The sequence below is a fragment of the Chelonoidis abingdonii genome, chromosome 11, assembly GCF_003597395.2.
Source record: "Chelonoidis abingdonii isolate Lonesome George chromosome 11, CheloAbing_2.0, whole genome shotgun sequence".
Classification (NCBI taxonomy): domain Eukaryota; kingdom Metazoa; phylum Chordata; order Testudines; family Testudinidae; genus Chelonoidis; species Chelonoidis abingdonii.
Genome location: NC_133779.1, coordinates 41,804,305 through 41,826,915, shown reverse-complemented (window position 1 = coordinate 41,826,915; position 22,611 = coordinate 41,804,305). Strand labels below are relative to the sequence as shown.

At 54.8% G+C, this 22,611-nt stretch overlaps 1 protein-coding gene across 2 annotated transcripts; it reads right to left on the bottom strand.

The window, feature by feature from the left end:
- Window positions 1-1,866: 1,866 nt before the first annotated feature.
- On the bottom strand, window positions 1,867-19,952 carry CRLF1 (cytokine receptor like factor 1). Of its 2 annotated transcripts, none has more exons than XM_032782809.2 (8): window positions 19,672-19,952; window positions 10,951-11,229; window positions 9,412-9,541; window positions 8,537-8,706; window positions 5,441-5,598; window positions 4,993-5,161; window positions 2,996-3,178; window positions 1,867-2,102 (listed from the first exon to the last, which is right to left on the bottom strand). In XM_032782809.2, the coding sequence occupies exons 1-8, from the start codon at window positions 19,724-19,726 to the stop codon at window positions 2,086-2,088; spliced, it is 1,161 nt and encodes a 386-aa protein (XP_032638700.1). In that variant the 5' UTR covers window positions 19,727-19,952; the 3' UTR covers window positions 1,867-2,085. The 2 variants fall into 2 exon arrangements, with proteins under 2 accessions (XP_032638700.1, XP_032638698.1); XM_032782807.2 differs by having other exon boundaries at window positions 3,000-3,178.
- Window positions 19,953-22,611: the final 2,659 nt, after the last annotated feature.

The window sequence follows — 22,611 nt, the reverse complement described above, 5'->3', positions numbered from 1 at the left end:
GGAGGGCAGTGGCGTCTCAGCCAGGAGGGAGGGGTTGCGTCTGCAGAGACCCTGGCAGCCATGTGTAAAGCCTTGGTCAGTTGGACCCCAGACAGGAGAGCTTGGTTTAAATGCTCGTTACTGGGAGAAGCAGGAGGGACATGAGGCTGGGGTGTGTGCAGGGCCGCCCCACGCCAGGAGAAGGGGTGCAGTGGAGCTGGTGTCCCCACTACACCTCAGGCCTGACCTCCAGCCTCCTGCTAACCTGCCCTGAGCTCTGCTGCTGCCCCTCAAGCACACACAGCTCCCTTCATGCAGTTCCGCCAGGGCATCTCAGGCCTGAGCCCAGCACCTCTTGTTTGGGCCTGCGCCAGTGCTGGGCATTCACTGCAGCTTCTTGTCACACCTCCCCTGGGAAAGGAGCTGGATCAGGAGTGCCAGCCAGGCTGTAGCGTGATCAGTCACGTCTGGCAGGGCCCGGGCCCAGGGCTGAGGGATATGTAGCTAGCCGGGCTGTGCTGCATGTGGCTGCGCATCCCACTCAGGCCTGGGCTGCACACACTGCACTGATTTAGTTAAGTAGGGGGCAGACTTGGGGTGGAGGCCGATTTGGTCTGAGTGCTTTATTGGGGTTTAACTCAAACCAGTTCCTGATCGACTTCTGCATCAGCAAATTATCCCTGAGCTGGTGCCAGCTAAGAGCAGCCAGGTGGCCTTTTGCACTGTTCTAACTACACTGGTTTGAAGTCACACCTTACATTAAAGTGGTGCACCACGGGAGACAGACAGACACACACCCGCTTTTACACCCGCAGCCCCACGTGCCAGGGGCCGGTGGCCCCTTGCTCACACCCACTCAGGCCAGACCCTTTTTTCTTCCTGGTTTTCTTTCCTTTATTAAATAAAACCAAGGGGCGCGCGCCTCCCCGCGCAGACCAAGGTAGGGGTTGGCTAAAGTCGGCGACGCTGAGTGTGCAATGAGCGAGTCCATGCAGGCACTGGGAGTGATGTCTGTTTGGAGCCCAGTGCTCGGAGAACCACGGGCCTGGCTTCAGATGCAGAGGCCTCTGCGCTCTGGTGTTTAATGTGCAGCCAGAAAACAAAGACAGACAGTTTCCCTGACACCTCGGGGTGGGGCAGGACTGGGCTGGGCTTCAGGCCCCCAGGGGACCCAATGGGGGAGGTGGCCGTCATTTCCATGAGGCACCTCATGATGGATTCTTATGGTGGCTGGGGCCCTTTGGTGCAGCGTGGGCAGTGTAAAGGTGCCATGCAGTCGGTGGCACTGCCTGGCACCCCGGTGCGCTGGCAGGGCCATGCACAGGGGCCTCCATGTGCAGCATCCTGCCTGTCGTTTGGACTTTGCCCGAGGGGGATTTCTGGCAGGTAAAAGGTCCCGCTGTTTTTCCCACCCAGCAGCGGTGCCCCTCCGTCCAGCCTGGGAGTGCCCTTGGGGTGAGGGGAGCTGGTTCTACTCTCAGCCCTCCCAACAGTGCAGCCTGGTTAGCACCAGTTACCGTGGTTGGGGGGCTGGGACGCTGCTCCTGTGGGGACGGAGCTAAGACCCTACAGACTCATTTCATGCAGGGGCTGCTGATGGCAGCGGATGTAGGTTGCCAGTGACCAGGACTGGCATCAACCAGTGCCCTGCCTGTGAATGGTCCAAGGTGCATTAGACCCCTCTGGCCCCCCCTCTTAATTCTGCCCCAGGAGCAACCTGCAGCTGAGGCCCAGCTGACAGCAGCCTGATACCCCCCACCTTTGGGGTGTGCTTTGTAGGCACTCATAGCGCCACCCTCCAGTGCTGGGAGGGCCCCTCCTCACCGGGGGTGTCTCGGCAATGCTGGGAACCCCACCCAGCAGTGACAGGGAGGCTGCACCAGAAGCAGGGCTGGGTGCTGGGAGAGGAGCGCCTGGGGGAGGCGTTCGAAGTCCAAGTCTGTTTCTTCCTATCCCTGCTGGAGAAGAATGATGGGGGGGGGGGTCTGTGCCCTTCCCCCAGTCCTGAGGGCTGGGTGAGGTCCAGCCACACGCGGGTGCCGTGCAGCTCCAGCCCACTGCTCCCTCTGCTCTCCTGCCACTGCCGAGCGCGGCGCGGGCTACAGCTTATCGCCGGGCAGCACCTAGAACGAAAGCACAGCCCAGCTTCCAGAGGCAGTAACCGTGAAGCCAAATGTGCCCCCCTGCACCCGCCCGGCCAGCCACAGAGCACCCCTCCCCTGGTCCCAGCCTGTCTGCGTCCCGTCAGCCTGTTTGCCCTCCAGCAACTGTAAAGCATGCTGGGTGCGTCTGCTTCCTCCTATAACCTCGAGTACTGGCTGCTGCATGGGCACCGAGGGCTGGGGCATGGGCTCAGGGCCAGGCGGGAATGTCTCTGGGAGGCCGGTGGGGCAGGGGGAACAGAGCCGGCTCCAGGACCCAGATTCCCCAGAGGCTGCAGCTCAGCTTTGCTGGGCAGGATGTGCAGGCAGCTGCTTTGCCTCTCCAGAGTGGGGCAGGACAGCCAGAGCCTATGCGTGCTACTTTCCCCTCAGAGCCTCATGGCCGGGGCAAAGCATGCTGCCTCCGGTGGATGAGGGCATGTATCAGGGTGCCACCCTGCCTGGAGCCAAGGACCCTGCAGGCTCCCCTGTATAAATCCAGAGGGCAGCCCTGTCTCTGCTTCAGCCTCTGTGCTACAGGAAAGTGCAGAGGCCTGACTACCTCCGAGTGCCGGCTCCCAGGTGCCCCAGCCTGGGCCCCCATCTCCAGATCACCGGGGCTGGCGAAACCGTGCCCCGGGGCAGGCGCTGCAGCAGGTGAGATGCCCCTTCAGGGCCATAGAGAACAGCTCCCAGGGGGCAAGGGGGATCTGATGGTGGAGAGCAGCAGCCCCCTGATGGAGGCAGCCTTGTGTATCTGGAGACTCTGCTCCTCGCAGGGCGAGGTGACGTGGGTGGGGGGCACCTGACGCCCAAACTCCCTGCCCACCTCCCTCTCGGCACAGAGATGTAAGGAATCGGAGAAGGGTCCTTACCTACCTGGTTCCGTGTTTTGTGAGATTTCTGCAGCCAGACGCGCCACTGGTCGTAGAGCTTGATGCTGAGGTTGGAGCAGCCGTAGGCGTGTTTCTTCACCCAGCCGAAGAACTGCTTGAGCTCCCGCCGCAGCGTGGTGTTGTGCTCGCCACTCTTGGGGTCGCACACGCCCGGGAGCCGATCTGGGCCAGGGAGAGCAGAGGGGGTCAGAGCGGTGCTGCTGGGAGTCGGGATGCTGGGGGGAGGATGGCCAAGAACCCTGGCACGTCTGTGGCCCCGGATGCGCTCGTCTTTGGCCATGTTCTGGGTTTCATGAGCAACATGGGAACTGCGGCCCAGGGTGCAGCTGTGGCAGTGCCAGCACCGGAGGGCGGGGCGGGAACCCTGCCGTTCTGGAGCTGACGCGAGGGGGCCATTTCTCCCCGGTGCATGTTCCCTGCTGCTTAGCTCACCTGTGGAAGCAGGAAGGCTCCTACCCCAGCTCTCTGGGGCTGGGCCTGTGATGCCTGGGAAGGCGATTTGCAAAGCTGTCTAGACAGGACCCTCCTGAGTTTTAATGCCTCCAAATGACCTAAAATCTTCTGTCTGCCTAAGAATTCCCCTCCCTCTGGCGCTGAGCCCCCAGCGACTTTTCCTGGCTGGGGGCAGCTGTGGGGGTCCCAGTCCTTGCACTGGCAGGTCCCGGGCTCCCCCTGTAGTGCAGTCCAGAGGCTGAGCCTGCGGGTCCCCCAGCGAGTGCTAGGGTGGGGCAGAGCTGTTCCCCCACTGATCCTGTGTTACAAATGCCCAGGGAAGGTGTGACATCGACGTCACATCATAAATAAGGGCAGGCGAGCCCTGCTGAACGGCCGGGCCGTGCTGGCGCGGCGGGAGGGGTGGAAACAAGGTTCACGCTCTCCCTGCTGGGAAATCAGAGCTCCGAATTGGCTCCTTTGCAAGAAATCCAGGTGCTGGGCACAGAGCGGGGCCAAGGGGGGAACAACCTCTCCGCACGTCCAGCGCTCTCCGGAAAGTGGGGAAGCAGAGGCTGGGCTGCTGGGGCCTCTGCAGCCTGCCTGGCCCCCCACCCCACCTGTCCCTTCCCTTCCCAACCCCACTGCCCCAAAAGACAATGGGAATAGCAGCCAATTTGCATATGGCGCGGGAGGAATGGCTGCCCCAGCAGGACTGAATGCTAATCTAATTACTGCCAGAGCCAAGGGGCGGGGAGGGGTGACCCTGAACTCCAACAGCTGGCGGGGTGCCAAGACCCCCGGCACGCCAAGGAAAGTTACATCTCCGGGGGGAATGGGGGAGTCGGCACTGGGCTGGATTTCCGGCCCTGGTCTCTTGCTCCCCACCCTGGGCTGAGGGATGTGTGGGGTGTTGCAGAGGCGCTCGGCCTGCTGGGGAGCCCGGAGGGACCCCTCCAAGGCAAGTGAACTGGGGGGGCTGTGATGAGCGACAGCCTCAGCTGGAGAAGGTGGAGTTGCCGTGCTGCCTGCAATGGAGCTGGGACTGGGGCTTTCCATAGCAGCTGCCCCAGCTGTCAGAGCCCCCAGACACCATCTGGGGGGCAACGGCTCTGCCTCAGCCCAGGCCAGGCAGCACCTCTTGGACAGGGCATGGCTGGTTCCGACCATCCTGCAGGGAAGTGCCGTGTCCAGTGCCCCCAGCACTGCAATCCCGAGGTACCCTGTGGCTGAGGGCATTCACCTGGCTCTCTCCCACCAGCTGGGAGCCCATGCGCCTCCTGGCAGCCAGGCCCATGGGCCAAGTACCCGCTGCCAGCCTGAGGCCCCTTGCTGCAGCCTCTCCCACTGGAGGATCCCGGGTCCTGCTCTCCAGTGACCCATGCAGATCAGCTGGGAGCTGGGTCCTTGGCAGATGCCCCAGGGCTGGACATTGCCCCAGTCTCCTCCCCTGTGACCTGCGGGCCGTGCTAGTGTGGAGGACTCAGAGGGGCCCTTTCCCTCCTCCCCCACCATGGTTATTGCTGCAGGGCCGTGCTGCTCACCGCTCCGAGGGGTTGAGGCCGCCGTGGGGTTGCTCCAATCGCTCCAGATCCCGGCCTTTTTGGAGCCATAGATCCCGAAGGGGTTACACCGAACTTGGACGAAGTACACGGTGCCGGGCCGCAGCCCTGCCAGCCGGCAGGATGTCTGGTTCCCTACATCATCCACCACCTGCCGGGACAGGAGGAAGGTGGGTTCCAGGCCTGTAGCAGAGCTGGCAGCTGTGCCCTGGAATATGCCTTCCCTTGATGCCCAGAGATCCACTCGGAGCTTGTTCCCCAGGGAGGAAGGATGCTCAGAGAGCCACATGGCTCCCATGCTGAGCGAGGGACAGGCCAGGCCCAGGCAGGGCTTTGAGCACCAGCACCAGGCCAGTCCCTCTCTAGCAGGCGTGCACGGCTCCAGTCTCCTGGGTCCCAGCCATGCACGTGTTTGCTCCCTCACGCTCACCTTCCACTCTGAACTCTCCTCCACCCGGTACTGGATCTGGTACTTGGCTTGAAACAGAAAATCCTTCAGCGCAGGCGGGGAGCTCCAGCGAACGCTCAGCTGGTCCTCCAGGTCCCCAACTCGGCTCACTGTGACGTCCGCTGGCGGGTCGGTGGTGACTGCCAGGGGGAGAGATGCATTAAGCGCACCAAGTACAGGCAGTGCCGGGGAGAGGGCTGCTCGCAGGACCTAGATGAACACCCCAACCCGGAGTGCTGCTTTCGGGGGGCCCACGGTGCCACAGAGAGATAGATGGGGCATGTGCATGGAAACGGGGAGTCACTAGCAATAGGGCCTGGCCAGACAGCAGCTGTGCCCAGGTCGTGGCTTGCGTTTTCACAAGGCCTGGGAAGGGATTGGGTTGCTCCTCCAGGGGAGGCTTTCAGGCAGGAATCTGCTCCTGTCTCGTTACTTTCATGCCAGGGCAGAGTAAGGTGTAAAGTGCAGAAGCATCTTGCATGCAGGCAGCTCTCCCATTCTTGTGGCCACTAGCGTGTGATGCAGGGAGCATGTAGTGGGGTGGGTACCCCCTCCTGCCCTGTGAGGCTTGAAACAGCCTCGGAGAGGGCTGGGGCTGGGGAAGGGAGCAAAGCCCCGGCTGATTGGGGGAAGTGGCTGCAGCTGGGGCCATGCCCCAGCCCCAGCCAGACTAACCCGGCCTTATAAGAAGGCCAGGGCAGCCAGAAGCTGAGGAGTCTCTCTCTGTTTGTAGGGAGAGAAGGGCTTGGCTGCAGGGAGCTGAGGAGGGTCCTGGGATGAAGCAGGGCTGGGGGAAGGCCAGAGCAGCTGGGGAGCTCTGGCCTAGTAAAGCCCCAGGTTGTGGGCCTAGCTGAGGGCCTAAGACAGTACTGGAGCTGCACAGGGGCAGCCCACCCTTGCCTGTGATGAGTGGCTGACACTGCCCTCTGCTCCAGGGAGGGGGGCCAGATGGGGACTGGCAGTAGCCTTACACTGAGGTGAGGTGAGGTTAGTGGGTGGGGAGACCCAGAGTGTGGGGGTACTGCCAGGGGGACAGCAACCCAGAGAAAGGGGCAGTGGGATCCTGGGAGGGACATGGGGGTCAGCAGTAAGGCGGATCACCAGCCTGCAGGGGGCGCTCCAGGATGCTGAAAGAGCTAATTCCCATGGATGACCAGCAGGAGGCGCTGCAGGGGTGAGTCCACTCGCTTACAGAGCATGTGGGAACAGGAGCCTCATGTGGCTGTGGGGCCCACTGGTGCTCCTCTGGCCACGGAGGTGAGCTGCTAACGCTCCAGCCTGGGGGGAACTCAGGGGGTGGGGTGCCGGGGTGATGAGCACCCAAGCCACTGGGGAGCTCTCTGACCCTCTTGGGGCTGGGGGTGCAGGACCAAGCACCAACAGTGTTTTGCTGTGCTAGACCAGCCCGGTGCACAGATGGAAGGGAGGAGAGCTGGGACTGGGGAGGGGGGCTCTGAATGAAGCCCTTCTTTCAGCCTCTTGCCCCATTGGCTGCTGGGGCAATCAATGGGCATTGTCTGGGGCATTTGCTCGCTTTGCTGCTGTTGCTGGTGTGTGCAATGCGGGGGGGGGGGTGCATGTGCATTGTGGGACACCCACTCCCCATACTAGGGGGAGGGATACTCAGTGGTTTGAGCATTGGCCTGCTAAACCCAGGGTTGTGCGTTCAATCCTTGAGGGGCCATTTAGGGAACTGGGGCAAAAATCTGTTTGGGGATTGGCCCTGCTTTGAGCAGGGGGTTAGACTAGATGACCTCCGCAGGTCCCCTCCAACCCTGGCATTCTATGATCATGCTTCTATGATCTATGGGCCTTAGCAACTGCCCATTCCTGGCCCGCGAGGGGGATGTGACATCTGCCTCCTGGTGGGCCCCATGGATCAGCACATCATGCTGGGGTTACACTGCCTCCAAAGTCTACGATACAAGAGGAAAAAGGGGCATTTCTTCCTCCGGCCATGAACCAGGGATGTTTTATGTTCTCCGCAATGCAGGTTGGACATCTGGTCTCAGGTCGTGGCAGCCCTGCCCCCCTTGCCTGGGCCTGGCAGCAGGCCTCAGGATGGGGGTGGAGCTCCTTTCCTGGCCATGTGCCTCATGGGGCAGAAAGGATTAAGGAACAACAGATGCCTCCAGGAAAACGTGGAGAAACATCCTAATTAGATTAGAAGCAATTCTGCTCACATATCGTCCATTTCCTGCTGCCCTTCTCCGTCCTTCTCTATTACCAGGGAGGATGCCATGAACCCAGGATCCTGGTCCCCCTTGGAGCTCTGCTATGCCTCCCCTGCAGCTGAGGTCATGATCCCTTATGTGTGACATCACAGTCATCTCCGCAGCAACCAGCTGTGACATCACAGTTGGGAGGGCTGTGGCTCCACCTGGGGAAGGAGCAGGGCAGGGACTATCCTGTTTGCAAGCAGTGCAGCAGGAGGGGAAGGGAATGCAGAGATTGGGGCGCTCAAGGAAGGATCAGGTCTCACCGCAATGGGCTGTAACATTCTCCATGAGGTGTCAGCAGCTCTTTAGCATGTGAGAAGCCCCCCAACTCCTGTTGGCGCTGCTCCAAGCAGCCGGGGCTCAGATTACCAGAGCCGCTGTGCTCCACCCGTCTCGCCTTCCAGCACAGCCAGAGGAAGGAGGTTAGCTGGGAGCAGAGGCACGCTGGTAATTAGGGACGGGCCGCCCTAGGCCTTCCCACCAGACTTTGACTGAAATCCTTCGGCTCCCCTCTCGTCCCCTGTGCACAACTGCTCCCCACGGTGTCCAGCCCCACAATGGTGCGTTCAGCCCCACGGGGAGTGGGCAGCAATGGGAGGTTCCAATGGAAGCCCTTTGGGCTGGGATTCCACCCCGGAGCACCCAATGGAGTGGCTAAGCCCCTCCTGGGCTGGGGAGGGGGCGGAGATCATGGGCTGTTTCTGAAGGATTTAGATCCCCCTCTCAAAAATAAAAATCTACTCTTAAAAAAAAAAGAAAAAAAAAAAACAGCCTAAAATGGAAAGAAAGGAAAGAGAGGCGGGAAGCACATGAGCAGTGGTCCCATGCAGGAAGGGGGTGGCACAAGCCAATGTCTCACCCACGTCCAGTATGTCGAGCATGACGACTTCAGAGACAGCCACGCCGAGCCGGTTGGAGGCCTCCACCCAGATCTCATAGGGCGTGAAGAGGGCCAGGTCTTTGGGGATGTGGCAGGAGTACTGCCCTGCAGTGCGGTACTCCTGGCACGTGTTATCCCGGCCGTACCACCTGCAAAGAAGAGGCACCAGCCCTCCTGTCAGGTCGAGCTCTCTGCTGGTGAATTGGCTCTGGAGTCAAGGGAACTCAGTCAGTTTGCACCAGCAGAAAATTTGGCCCTTGGTTTCCGTCCAACCTTCCACAGACAGCTGAAACTGCTTCCGGAACTCTGCACATGCACATTGGCTCCACTGCGTGTGCAGGGATGTCTGGTTTCCTCACTAGCAGCTTTTGATATTACTGGTATTAATCCGTTGAGCGATAGGCATGGACAGCACTGCCAACTCTACACCCTCCCAGGAGTGGCTCTGTGTATTTTGCCATCCCAAACACGGCAGTCAGGTGGATTCGGCAGCATGCCTGCGGGAGGTCCCACAGTCCTGCACCTTCAGTGTACTCGCTACCAAATTGCTGCCAAAACTGCGGGACCGGCAGGCCTCCCGCAGGCATGCTGCCCTCATGGCGACCGGCAGGCCACTCCCTGCGGCTTGCTGCCCCAGGCACACGCTTGGAGCACTGGTGCCTGGAGGCGACCCTGCACCCTCCATATTAACACAGGAGTTAACTGCTCCTAACACAAACTGTGGTTCATTCATCTGCTGTCTAATACTGGCAACATCTCTTTGCAAGGTATTAGATTCCCAGCCCAAAAGGCCAGCGTGTGCTGTTTATCCTGAGCAAAGAATTCATCTCCCTTCCCCCGCAGCTTGCCCATACCTGAGTTTGTATTTGAGGGTGTAGTTGGTGTGCAGGTAAGTCTCGCCTTCCGTGCCAGGGGCCCATTTACAGGTGAGGTCTTTCATGTTTTTGGACCAGCAGGTTATGTTGACTGGTTTTTCTGGTGGCACTAAGAGAAAAGAACCTTAACATGAAACTAGTTCTGCAAAGAAACTGCCTAAGCTTCCCCAGCTCAAAGCAGCATAGAGACTTACAAGGGCTGAGCCTGAGAACTTTGTTCAATAGATTTAACAAACTGTTTTAAGATTCCTGACTAAATGCATTTAGATGCTCAGCTAAAATCAGCTCATTTGTCACTCACCTGCCAGGATCCAAGGTTGGAATTCTGTGATTCCTATGCAAGTGTGGATGATATCATCAACATCCAGAACACCCCAGGGAACACAGGAAAATACCCTGAGCTGGGTGCCAAGAAAACTATCCACTGTTCTAGGAGGAAGACAGGCTCCTGAACTCAGGTCTTGGCAGGTGCATGAAAGAGCAAATGATTTCCAGCTCTTCATTTAAAATGTAAGTGCTTTTGTTGGGTTGGTTTTTTTTTAAACATCTGCCCATTTATTCTGTTGCTGAGCTGAGATCTGAAGCAGTTTTCTTTTGGGAACAAACAAAAAAAACAAATGGTTTTCTGTTCCCAGTTAAGCCTCTGTATTCTGAGAAACTCCTAGAAATGTCCTTAAAATAGCCTAAGATAAAATCTTATGATCGTTGATTTGGACAACAGTAATTTTACCAGTGGTTGCCAAATAGTCTTTCTGCTGTTGTGCGCTCTCATGCAGAGGCTAAAGCCAGCTCTGATAACTCCCAGAATTAGAGTTCCATTAATGAATGCTGGGAAATGAGCAGGTAGTGCAAATTATTACAAGGACATTAAAGGTGCAAAGGATTAGTGTACAAATTACTGTTATTGCGGGGCTTCTCTGACTCTGTCCTTGGTAACCAGCTACACTGTTTTAAATTACTCCGTTTGTTCTAATGAAATGCTCAGCCCCTAATGAAATAGGCGGAGACATGACAACACGCGGCTTCTCATCTGGAAAAGAAGCAAAATCCCTCTGAACGTCTTGCCACTGGTAGAAACCAGGGGAACTTTTTTGGCAAGAGCTGGAGTGTTAAGCCTAGTGTCTGGGCCAAATTCCAACTCGAGTGGTTCTCTCCTCTCTAAATACCCCAGGGCAGTTTTGATTAGAGATTTTATTCTTAATTTCTCCTCCTAAATGCTATTGAGCAGTGCTGGCCAGGAGGTTCCACCCCAGAAACAGCTGCATGTCGGTGGGTGGGCAGCAACTGCTGTATCTGTACAGTCCGTGCTTTGGGACGCCTTAGGATAAAAGGTGCAATCTAAAGTTAAGGTCTATCAATGAACAAGGTAAATATCCCTCTGTAGCCAGATTCATCCCTGTGTAAGCTTCCAACTCAGCAGACTTGTACCAGGGATGAATTTGGGCTGGCTTGTTTTTCTGGCTGTGCCTGGGGTGTTTGGGGCAAAACATCTCTCTAAGCAGAACATTGCAAACATACATCCCACATAAAGACAGGAGCCAGCCAGGATGCTGCCGTCTCTGCTGTGACACACCAGGTTATCTCCTGACTGCTGCCTGGACCCGTTCAGGTTGGCTAGAGCCACGCTGAGGGTGGTACCATTGAGGACCTTGTAGGACTCTGGGGGGAGACGTCTGCCATTCAGAGTCCAGTATAGGTCCTCTGCTTTCAGGTGTAAGTCAGAGTTCACTGAGCAAGCGGCGATGAGCGAAGAGCCAATCACCAGAGTTGGATCTTGGGGGGATATGACTGCAGGATCTGCAGCAAAAAAAAAAAGGAAAATCAAGGAACAATCTCTTACAGGGCTCAACCTCTAACTCTTCCCCCAAATAGACTCTGATCTGCCTGCCGGGTAAAAATCCTCCCTCTCTTTTCCTCTGATGAAAGCCTAGGAGATGCCTGGGATTTATATAAGCAGATTTGGCAGCTTTTTCCCGCTTGGATGGTGAGATGGAAGTGGAGTGTGGATTTCTCTCCAAGAATAAGCTGCTTGTGTCAGTGGAGAAGGTGTCTCTCGCTCAGACTGTTTGTGGTTTGCTCTGGCTTTGGTTGCTGCAGCCTATGGGGCTGGGTTTTGGTAGGGCACGGCTGCCTGTGGCTGGTGTGGTGGGTGGGGCTTGTGGCAAAGGGGATTTCAAAAACAGCTATGGAAACACTTTTTCAAAAAACACATTCACAGCCAGCCCTCCCTACACCAGAGAAGGAAGTGTCAGGGACCCAGAGCTGGCCAGTTACGCACTGTTCTGGGGGGCTCCAATTCAGCAAGGCACCAGAGAACCTGCTTAACTTTAAGCATGTGCGTAAGGCCTGAGTTTGGAGCATATGTCCGTCTTGTAGGCACCTGCGTCCAGTTTTGGCCCACAGTGATGCACAGGACTCCTGCTGAGACCCTGGAGGTGCCTAAATTTCCTTGTTGTCTAACTTTTGGCAGTAAAAGCTCCCTAGACACCCATGTTTCTGCCTGTGAATGTGCACGTGGCTGCGTCCCTGCACCCAACCGATTCCCAAACCAGGGAAAGACAGGCCTGTGTGTGGCCATCTACCTTGTCCAAGGTGCTGCTCAGAGGAGAACTTCCCTCCTATCCTGTATCCTAGTGATCAGGGGTACTCACCTGGGATGTGGGAGCCCCCCGTCCAGTTCAAATCCCCCTTCCGCCTGATAGGGAGAAGGGATCTGCCACCTTTCAGGTGGGGGCTCTAACCACGGGCATATGGGATAGTCCAAGCTGGGGAAAATCCCTCAAAGCTCTCACAGTGAAGCTGTTGTACTCTGGATAAATAGTCATTGGAGCAGCGGGGCTGGATCCTGGGTTTCCTAGATCCTGGGTGAATGCTCTAACCACCAGGCAACAGAGTCCTTCTCACAGGGCTACCCCTCCTCCTCCCCAATCAGCATGAGGCGCACTGGACTCCAAAGCAGGTTCCTGGCTGTGAATTGGAGCAGAAGCAGGTGCCTCCTGGAGCTTGGAGACCCCTCTCCTTGGCATCTCCCATGGGAGAGCCTAGCATACTGGCTTTTGTGAATCGCAGTCTAAGGAGCCCCTCTCGCCCCATTCGTTGTACAGGAGCCAAGATTCCACTGCCCGGCACCTGAGAGCTTTGTTGAGTCGGAGTCTGGACCTGCAGATCCATCCCCTACGCTTGGGAGCACGATGTGTACCCAGAGTGTCACCCAGTGACATTTGTACACTCCGGTTCGCACACCTAAGCACCACCTGCTGAAAAGACGCAAGCTGTTACAATCACGCTCCCTCCCTATGCCCCATTACCCACTTGACACAGAGCTCAGATGCCCATTTGACAGTGCAGCCCTAAATGTATAGCCAGAGTCGCAGTATTGATCTCACTCCGGGCAGCAGTGAAAGATACCGATTCAGCACAACTCTTAAGCTCATACTTTCATTAGCAGTACTACTCACCTAACTGGAATTGTTCATGTGCTCAAGGCTAAGCATGTATTTAAAGGGTTCGCTGAGGCTTTATCTGATTTGGTTGTTTATATTCCACCCTCTGTGCCACAGGGCCGCCCTGCCGAGCTCTGGGAGATTTACACAACATTTCTAGCTATCAAAATATAGGAAACGCCACCGATCTCCTTCCCATAGAGACTAAGACGCTCAATGTTCCAATGCCACTTTGGTTGCCCTGGAGATACTAGAATCAATCACTGCTGAGCAGATGCCACTTTAGAGCTTTGTCAGCCGTGCAACTGCTTCTCCAAAAGGCTCATGTTCTGCTCCTGGCGGTGATCTTCCCCCTGTGGCCACCTGCCCAGGGATGAATTACGCCTCAGGGAGCTAGACAAGGCATTTATTTGGGATTAATTCTCCGAGCCCCTGGCCTTCGGGGCACCCTAAAAGCTCCCAGAGTGAGCAGGCAAAACAGCCCCCCTGGATTGCAGCGCTGATGACAAAAGAACACATTGTGCCTTAAGCCCCAGGCTTGTACAGATGCTGGGCAAGGAGCTGAGTCCACAGCGCGGTCCCTGATGTCAACGGAGTTGGGCCCTGGTATTCCAGTGGCAAACTGGGCCCCCACTGCATTACTATTTACTCATATTGTGCTAGTGCCGAGAGGCCCCAGGCAAGGCTCAGGGCCTCGTTCTGTCTGGCACGTGTTCAGCACTGCCCATGAACAGGGCTGCCTGGCATGGGGATACCTTGACATCGCTTAGCAAGGGGGTGGCATTTTCTCTTGGGCCAGCTTAGTCAGCATGAGCCTAAGCTAGCCCCATAGAATGGCCTACGCGTAACTAGACGCCTGAACAAGATGAGGAACCGCAGCCAGAGGGACCTTTCCCTCATGTCTCTAGCGTGCAGAGCTGCCACTGGGGAATGTGCAGTACAGGTGCTGCACAAAGCTTTGCCTTTATGTTCCCCTTTGCTAAAAGCAAAGGCCCATCCCACTGCTGTACGGCCCGAGAGCCCCCCAAGTTCACAAAGAATCTCTGCAGTTCAGAACATCCAGCCCGATGTGTACGACAAAATGCGCCTTGGCCTCCAAAAGGGCCTCTGAAAACGTAATCACCCTACACACAAGCATTTCCATCCACTAGCATGTCAAAACCCCGAGGAGCTCTCGGTGAGAAAGCTGCAACCCTGCGGATAAAAGCAGCCAATGCTCTGGACCCTAATTCTAGTAAATCTTAATCTAAACACCACTGGAAACACGTCCGAGCATCATAAAACAGACACGTTTCCCGTCCTCCACGCAAAGCCTTAGAGAGGGCGTGTCTGCAGGGGCCAATTTTTTAAGCAGTGTTTTTTCGAGACAGACCCAGAAATGAACATGTGTTTTAAAAGGGAAAAGTGTGAAGTTTTCAGATTGGAGAGGAATGGGCCAGAGAGACACAGTCAATGTGTGGAATGTGCAGCTCGGAACTAAAATACCTGCTAGAAGTTTTATTACTTTCCTATTAAACAAAAAATGCTGATCAGGTGCTAAGTAATACTATAAAGTAAAACCACACGTCTAAGGTGTCAGGAGCGTTTTTTCTTTTCTTTTGAATGGCTGGATTTCATTTTATTTTTATATTGGAAGTTTAAATGCCTGGGAAAGGAGGGAAAAATCTCTGAGAAAAGCCTCTGAGATCACACAGCAAGAGTGTGCGTTAACTGGGAATTGTAAAGATTTAAAAAAATAATTATCTGCAAGTTCCCCAAAGGGGAAAACAAAGGAGAATTTGTACCGTCTCAAATTTTGTAAAAAATACAGTTAATGTTCCCGCAGATCCTGAGAAATGTGGTGCACAGACGCCCCATGTTGCTGTGTCAAAGTGATGTGACAGTCCCCGGAAACCCCAACCAAAAGAGCCATTTCAGCCAAAGGCTTTGTTCCTTCGCAATCTTCCTCAACCTTTTTTTTTTCCTTTCTGGTTTTGAGGCTGAATTTCTCATGCTCCATCCCTCAGGTGACTCTTTTTAAATGTTTTATCAAACTCACTAGAGTCAAATGTGTATGTGTGGCGGGGGGGGGGGAACCAGTAATTTTAAAAGTGCTTTGGTTTATTTTTGCGTTCTCGTCACTTGAAAGGGCTCATTTCTGCATGTCAAAGTTGGCATGGGCTTAGCCTTCAGGCAGGGTGAGTGCCTTGGACAGAATTGAAAAAAAACGTATAAAGTTATAAGTGACTGAAAATTACCCGCTGGCCTCTGAACTAAGGGGGGGGGTCTGTGTTTTCCATTATTCAGAGCAATCCTAAGTATATCCACCCATGCAGGCTGAGTTCATAAAAGAGCACAGCAAAGCCGTATACCTTTGCCGAGGAGAAAGGACGGGCTTGTGGGTAAAAGACGGTTCAAGTCCTAACCCTCTTAAGAGACTTTCTGGGCACATCACTCTCTGTGTACACCAGCCCCTGGGGGTGTAATTCCAACACACACCCCAGAGGAGGGATTTGGTACTCATGTACCATGGTCTATACCTTGGGAGTGTCCTTGCATGTCTCACAGCCCAGGAGCCCCATAGGAAAGTGTGAGTCCCCAGGTGGGCATTGTGCCAAGTCTGTGGGGGCAACAGAAATGCCATACGCAGGCCCGTGCCTGGCTTATTGTGTTCTCATCACCATTCCCTGCCCGTTTCCATTGTGACCCTCTTCTGGGATGTTTTGTGGGGAATCTAGCTGTGATGGGGGAACATGTTCCCAGCCTAGAGGGGCCATCCCTCTCCCCCACCAACCCAACAGCAAAAACGGGAGGAAAGACTTTCGACTATAGACTCTGGAGATTTAGGGAAAGGGCACAATCCCCCCCCCCTCATGACAACTCCAGACAAGCCACTGTTAGACATTTCCCCTGCTCTCCCCTAGCCCTGTTCATTTAACAGACCCTCCTCCATTTCTGGCTGTTCCTTTGGGTTAAGAACATAAGGTACACCTGGCTGTACCGGGTCAGACCAAAGGTTCATCTAGCCCAGAATCTGTCTACCGACAGTGGGCAATGCCAGGTGCCCCAGAGGGAGTGAACCTAACAGGCAATGATCAAGTGATCTCTCTCCTGCCATCCATCTCTGCCCTCTGACAAACAGAGGCTAGGGATACCATTCCTTACCCATCCTGGCTAATAGCCATTTATGGACTTAACCACCATTAATTTATCCAGTTCTCTTTTAAACGCTGTTATAGTCCCAGCCTTCACAACCTCCTCAGGCAAGGAGTTCCACAGGTTGACTGTGCACTGTGTGAAAAAGAGCTTCCTTTTATTTGTTTTAAACCTGCTACCTATTCATTTCATTTGGTGACCCCTAGTTCTTATATTATGGGAATAAGTAAATAACTTTTCCTTATGCACTTTCTCAACATCACTCAGGATTTTATATACCTCTGTCATATCCCCCCTTAGTCTCCTCTTTTCCAAGCTGAAGAGGCCTAGCCTCTTTAATCTTTCATTTAAGGGTTACCTTTTGATGCATGGGAGTGCTCCAGCCAGGATCAAAGGGCTGGATCCACTGAACTCCAGGGAAACCAGGAGAGTTACCCAAGGAGGGGGTTAGGGCTGGCAGGTCACATCTAGCCCAGTTCTCCCCAACCCCAGGTGGGTGCCTGAAAACACAGACTCCAAGGCAATTCCATACAACCTATGCTGCCCTGGAAAGACTGCTCCCCAGCCTAACAGACAAGGTTTGTCCGCTAATTGAGCTTGAGTTTCTTACCATCACCCTAATCTGGCCACAAAACCCCTAAACAATCACCCCCTGCCAACGTAGATGCCCATCAAATACCTCCAGACTTGGACATCAGTGTCTGTGCATACCTGGGACCTTGCTGACTGTAGCAATGCCAGGGCCAGCTGGCATGTGGGACACCCACTAACACAGCAAGTGCCACCCACAGAGTATTAACCCAGGAGTGCCTGGGGACTGGTCCTGTGAACCTTCTCCATACAAAACTTCCATTGACTTCAATGGAGTGGGAGTGCAGGATGAGACCCGGGAACTTTAACTCCAAATTCCTCAGTTTGGGTTCGTTTCCTTGGCACGAGCCCAGCTTAGCTGTTATTTCAGTTCCAAATAACTAGCTATTGCTGTTTAATAATCAGCTGCTAATGGTTCTTATTAATCAATCCTTAAATAAGTCATTGCAAGCTACTTACTGCCTGTCAGGAAAACACAACTCAGCACTGTGGAGCCACAGCCTGTATTGTTACTGTTAATATTGGCCATGTCCAGGGTGATGCTACTGAGAGTGCGGGAAGTCACAAAATACCCCTGGCACTGTGTGTTCCCAGGAGCATCCAGCAGCAGCATCCCAGGCAGGTTCTTTCACCACAGGTGCTTGGGAGCAGGACTGTCCTGGCTGAGGTTTGGGGCGTCCTGCTGCAGCGTTATGTGTCACTGGGGTGGTCTGTCCGGCCCAGGCCAGGCTAGGGGGATGGCTGATGCTTCCTAAACAACAGCAGCAGCTTTTCTTGGCCAGACTAGATCATGTGTTTGCAGCAAATATCGTCTTGAGAAATTCCCATCATAAAAAGGAAGCACCAACTTCCTGCTACAGGAGAAAGGGAATTCCCCCCCACCCCCTTGCTTGGGAAACAAAAACACAACTCCAGGAACCAAAGGCTAATTTGTGTTAACAGCACTTCTGGGGCCTTAGGAAATACACTCCCTGCTCTGAGATACAGGCACACACACACACTTGCACACAACTGTCCACACCCAGATACAGGCACACACACATCACAAATACATACACACAGATACACTCCCTCCACTACACCCAGAGACACACACCACATACACACATTTTCTTGGTGAAATGCTCATCCCAACTGAAGGAGGCAGAAACTGGCCCCTACCCAAACCCAAACCCAAACCCAAACCCTTCCCCTGGGGGGAAATATCTGGGTCCTCAGGAGCCAATGAAGGGCCTGTTCTGCTCCCCTGAGTGAGCAGAGGAGCCCCGCTGCCCAAACGGGACCCGAAGTGGGACTGAGAAGTCCCTTCTATTGTTCTCAATGGGGGGAGGGGGATTCTCCATTGTTCTCAATGGGGGCTGCGCTCTGCGGGTCCCGAACTGGGAACGGGGCCCTGCGGGAGTGCGAGGCTGACCACACGTCCCCCGGCCCGGCTGCCTCCCGGATCGCTGGGCCCCGCGCCAGGCGGGTGCGCCCCCGGGGTTGGGCTGGGCTGGGGTGGCGGCAACCCCAGGGCACTGCCGGGGCTGGGGCGACCCGCTGGCGGCGGGGGGGGGGGGACAAATGGTGAAGGGAGCTTCATTCCTGGGGGAACCGCCCGCACCTGGCCTCAGCCTGCGCCCCGGCGGCTCTGCGGAACGGCACCCAAAAGCGGGGGCTGGGCGGCTGGTGACGGGGAGACGAAGCCCGGGGAGTGATTTTTTCCGCCTCCCCCCGGCCTGGCTGGTCTCACCGAGGGATCTGTGCGGGGGCGCAGAGCCAGCCCAGCGCAGGGAGACGGGCCCGGCGTGCGCCCCGCGGGGGATTTAGATTTGCAGCAATAAAGCCCTTTGTTACGGCCTTGGGGCGTTATCCTGCGGCGCGCACCCCGCCTTGCTCCCGGCGCGCAGCGCTGCGCCAGCGCACCCCCCCCTTGCGCTTGGCGCGGAGCGAAGGGGTCCCCCTCTCCAGGTGCGGTTCCAGAGGCTCGCGGCGGAGCGAGTCGCGGACAAGAGTCCCCCTCTCTGCGCGCAGGCTGGGAGCCGCTGTGGGGGCTTGAGGGCTGGGAACCCTTTGTCATGTCAAGGGCCCGAGCCCGGCACGTTCGCCTCGGACTCGCCCAGCCAGGCTCGCAGTGTGCCTGAGACAGGATGTGTGAGACCCGGGGAGCACAGCTGGACCCGGGGGGGTAGAGAGAACCTGGGCGGGGGGGTTATTATAGGGGCCGGGGACCCCCGACCCGCGCGCCTCGGAAATCCACCGAGAGAAATGAATGGGTCTGGCGAAGGAAGAAAAGTGAGGACTAACGAATGAGGGGGCAGGGGCCTTAGAGGACCCCCGGGGAAAGCGCCCCCCCCAGCCAGGGGGCCGGGTACAGGCAGGGAGGGGGGCGCATTTCGCCGTGGTTTGCTACAGACGGTCAGAGGAGCCGCATTTCAAACCAGCATCACCGATTTCTGCGCTCGCCTCTCCGCAGCTGCGCCAGGGGCGCATGGAGCTTCTCCTGGCTTCCATTGCCATTGTTGGTGCCTCTCTCTCTTGCACGGTATTTTGGGGGCAGATCCGTGCAGCCGCCGTCCCATGTGCGCGGGGCAAAGGGCTCGAGCAGACCCCGAAGCGTTTCGCGGGGAATTCAACAACTCCGGGCGCCTGAAAGCAAAATCTGCCCCGCGCGCCCCACCCCACCTCTTGGATATGGACTGGCCGTTTGCGCCACAACCTTGCTCAGCCCTGGCGGGCTCTGCCCCTCCCCTTCTATCTACAACGATCCTTCCCTCCACCTTTTGTCTTGTCTCCGAGGCAGCTTTGCCTGGGCCAGGCGACCCCCTTTTACCAAGCGCGCGCTCCCACCTTGCAACTGCCAAGGTGACTTTCTCCGGGCTTCTAAAAATTCCATCTTGCTGGAGTTTCCTATTTCCCTAATACCACCCCCCCACACACACCTTTTCGCTTGTTCCCAGCCAGTTATCGATTTCTTGCTAACATTATCCCATCAGATACGGTCTATTACTGACTTGCGAAACATCCGTTTATCTGCTGCCCACCTTCCCGAGAGCAGGCCCGGAGAGAACGGAATGCAGGCGTTACTTACATGTCAAGGATTCCACTCGAGGAAGACAAAGCCAAAGGAACAAAAAAGTGATCATATTTCAACACTTTTTGTGTGTGTGTGGGGGGGACGTTCTTCACCTCGAGGGGCAGAAATGTTTCCTTTCCCCCGGCAGATGTTCCCAATGGGGAATGGGGCTCCCCGCAATTTTTTTTCCGGGTGTGTATTTCTCACACCCCAATTTTAAATTTCAGGAGATCTTGAGAAATGCCTGAAAGAGGAGCGGGGGGTGGGGGGACAGAGAAATACCGACAAGTTTTGGAAAGTCCTAAGCAAGTCTGAACAACTGAAATTGACAAGCTCCTTAATGCGCCTCTGGCCCCGCCTCACACTGCCCGGTCCCGCCCCCATGGGGGGACAGAAATTTACAAACCCGAGTCAGAAGAGATCCTCTAGTATTTCCCCTATTGTCCCCCCCTCCGCTTGTCTCTGGGTTGCGGCAGAGCGAAAGAGAGGGGTGTGGGAGAAAGCGCCCCCCGGCCCCCCCATCTCAATGACATTTCCTGAAATCGCTCTCCTCTTACTCAACCAGCGACTTGCAAAGATCAGCTGTGAGTCACGGCTGTAAATCCTGACCCGGCCCGGGTTCTCTGTGCGCTGGTTGTAACCTTTGGGGGCTTTGGAGTCTGTTCGCAGCCAGCCTCCCGGAATAACGCGCCCCGGTGTCCCGCCCGCCCCCAGAGCTGGGAAGAGACACATTCCCTGCGAGACGAGGTGAGTAATCAACCCTCCCAACGGAGCCCAGGAACCGGGATTTCAGCCCCCAGGAGGGCGCCTGGAGCTGGGCTCTCCCACGTGTGCCTGCCTGGGAGCCCTGGCCGCCTCCCCCCAGACCACAGCGGCTCTTCCTCCTAGTCTGGGGCTTGTCTGGCTGGGAGTAAACCCGCCATTTCTGGCCCCCTACCCCAGAAAGTTCGTTTGCTCATGTGCTCCTGCCCTTCCCTTATTAATAACACTGCTCTACAGCCAAAATGCTTCTGAAATAAATGTAGTCAAACTTTACTAATTCTGGGTCACTGAGAACGAAAATGATGCTTAAAATTGTTGATTGGCTCTAGTCTAGCTGTTGGGCTCCAGACTACAGCAGTGGAATCTCCTGGCAGGTGATGTTAGGGTTTCCATGTTCCGTGACCGTCAAAAGGATCTTGTCCCATTCTTCTTCATGGAAGGTGATCTTGTAGCCTGCAACAACATCGATGGTGTGATGGCAGCCCTCAACATCGTTCACGATCCAGATGAGTGGAGACTGTTCATTGATTCATCGAAGACGAGTCTTAAAGCTGTTTTGCTGCATAATGGCAATGTTTTGCCATCAATTCCAGTTGGTCATGCAGTCCATATGAAGGAAACCTATGACAACATGAAACAACTTTTGAGGTGCATAAACTATGACCAACATCAGTGGCAGCTTTGTGGCGATTTGAAGGTTGTTGCTCTCTTGCTTGGTCTGCAGACTGGATACAGAAAGTACTGCTGTTTTCTCTGCGAATGGGATAGTCGTGCAAGAGATTCCCACTACATCAAGAAAGATTGGCCACTCCGACAGTCATTGGAGCCTGGGAGGAAAAGTGTTCAGCATCCACCACTTGTTGAATCAAGGAAGATTTTGTTACCACCCTTACACATCAAGCTGGGTCTGATGAAGAACTTTGTCAAGGCCATTGACAAAACACAAGCAGCTTTCAAGTACCTCCGTGGAAAATTTCCAAGGTTAAGTGAAGCTAAGATAAAGGAAGGTGTCTTTGTTGGTCCTCAGATTTGTGAACTTCTTCGAGATGATGCATTTGACCATGCACTGCGTGGCAAGGAAAAGACGGCATGGAAAGCCTTCCAGTTAGTGGCAATAAATTTTCTCGGAAACAACAAGGCAGACAACTACAGGTTGTTGGTGGAAAACCTCCTCAAGGCATACAAAAGCCTTGGTTGCAACATGTCACTAAAGATACATTTTTTGCACTCTCATCTAGATTTTTTTCCACCGAACTGCGGAGCAGTGAGCGACGAGCACGGCGAGCGATTTCACCAGGACATTGCAACAATGGAGAAATGCTATCAGGGCAAATGGAGCCCATCAATGCTTGCAGACTATTGCTGGACAGTGACAAGAGATGCTCCATTTAATGAATACAAGAGACAAGCCAAGAAGCGCCGAGTAGACACTGAATAGGACTAAACTATGTACATAATAGTTTTTTGCCTTTTGTTTCATAATAAATTTTATTTATATAACCCTTTTGCTGATTTTTAAAGTGTTACATAAACAGGACAGGTGAAATATTATCATGTAAAGCAACCATAAACACATGAAAAGACCTAGGTTTACAATTTATGATTAAAACTCTACTATCTACACAATATACATAGACATAAAATGTAAAAACTTAAATATCTTAGAAACAGTAGCCAATCAGTTGTTTTAATTGTCATATTTGAATTCAGCACATCAAAATACATAATAAATACCACATTTTAGCTCTGAAGCAGACAACTTCTCAAAAATTGTAGACCAGTGTAACAGGAGCCGGTGTCTTCCGTCCTGCAGCCACATAGAGCCCCTAGGAAGCGCTCAGTGCCTGGTGTGCTTGGGGATGTACAGACAAGGGACAAAGGGCTTCTCTCCGCACAAGGGTTGCGCTGGTTTAACTAAGATCGGCAGAGAAATCAGTTACTTGCCAGGCACTCTTCACAGCAGGGTGGGAATCGGTTTTCTTCCCATGGACAATTTGTCTTTCTTTGTGTGTGTGTGTGTTTGTCCCCCAAAAATTAAAATACATTTATTTTTAAATTATGGGGGGATTTTGGCAATTTAAAGACATTTGTTTTTTTCAGTGAAACCAAAATTCAAGAAAAATAGACTTTTCCGCTGACCATTTCCATTTATCTGAAAAGGCAAGTTTCCCTTCCCTGTAACTCGGCCTTATA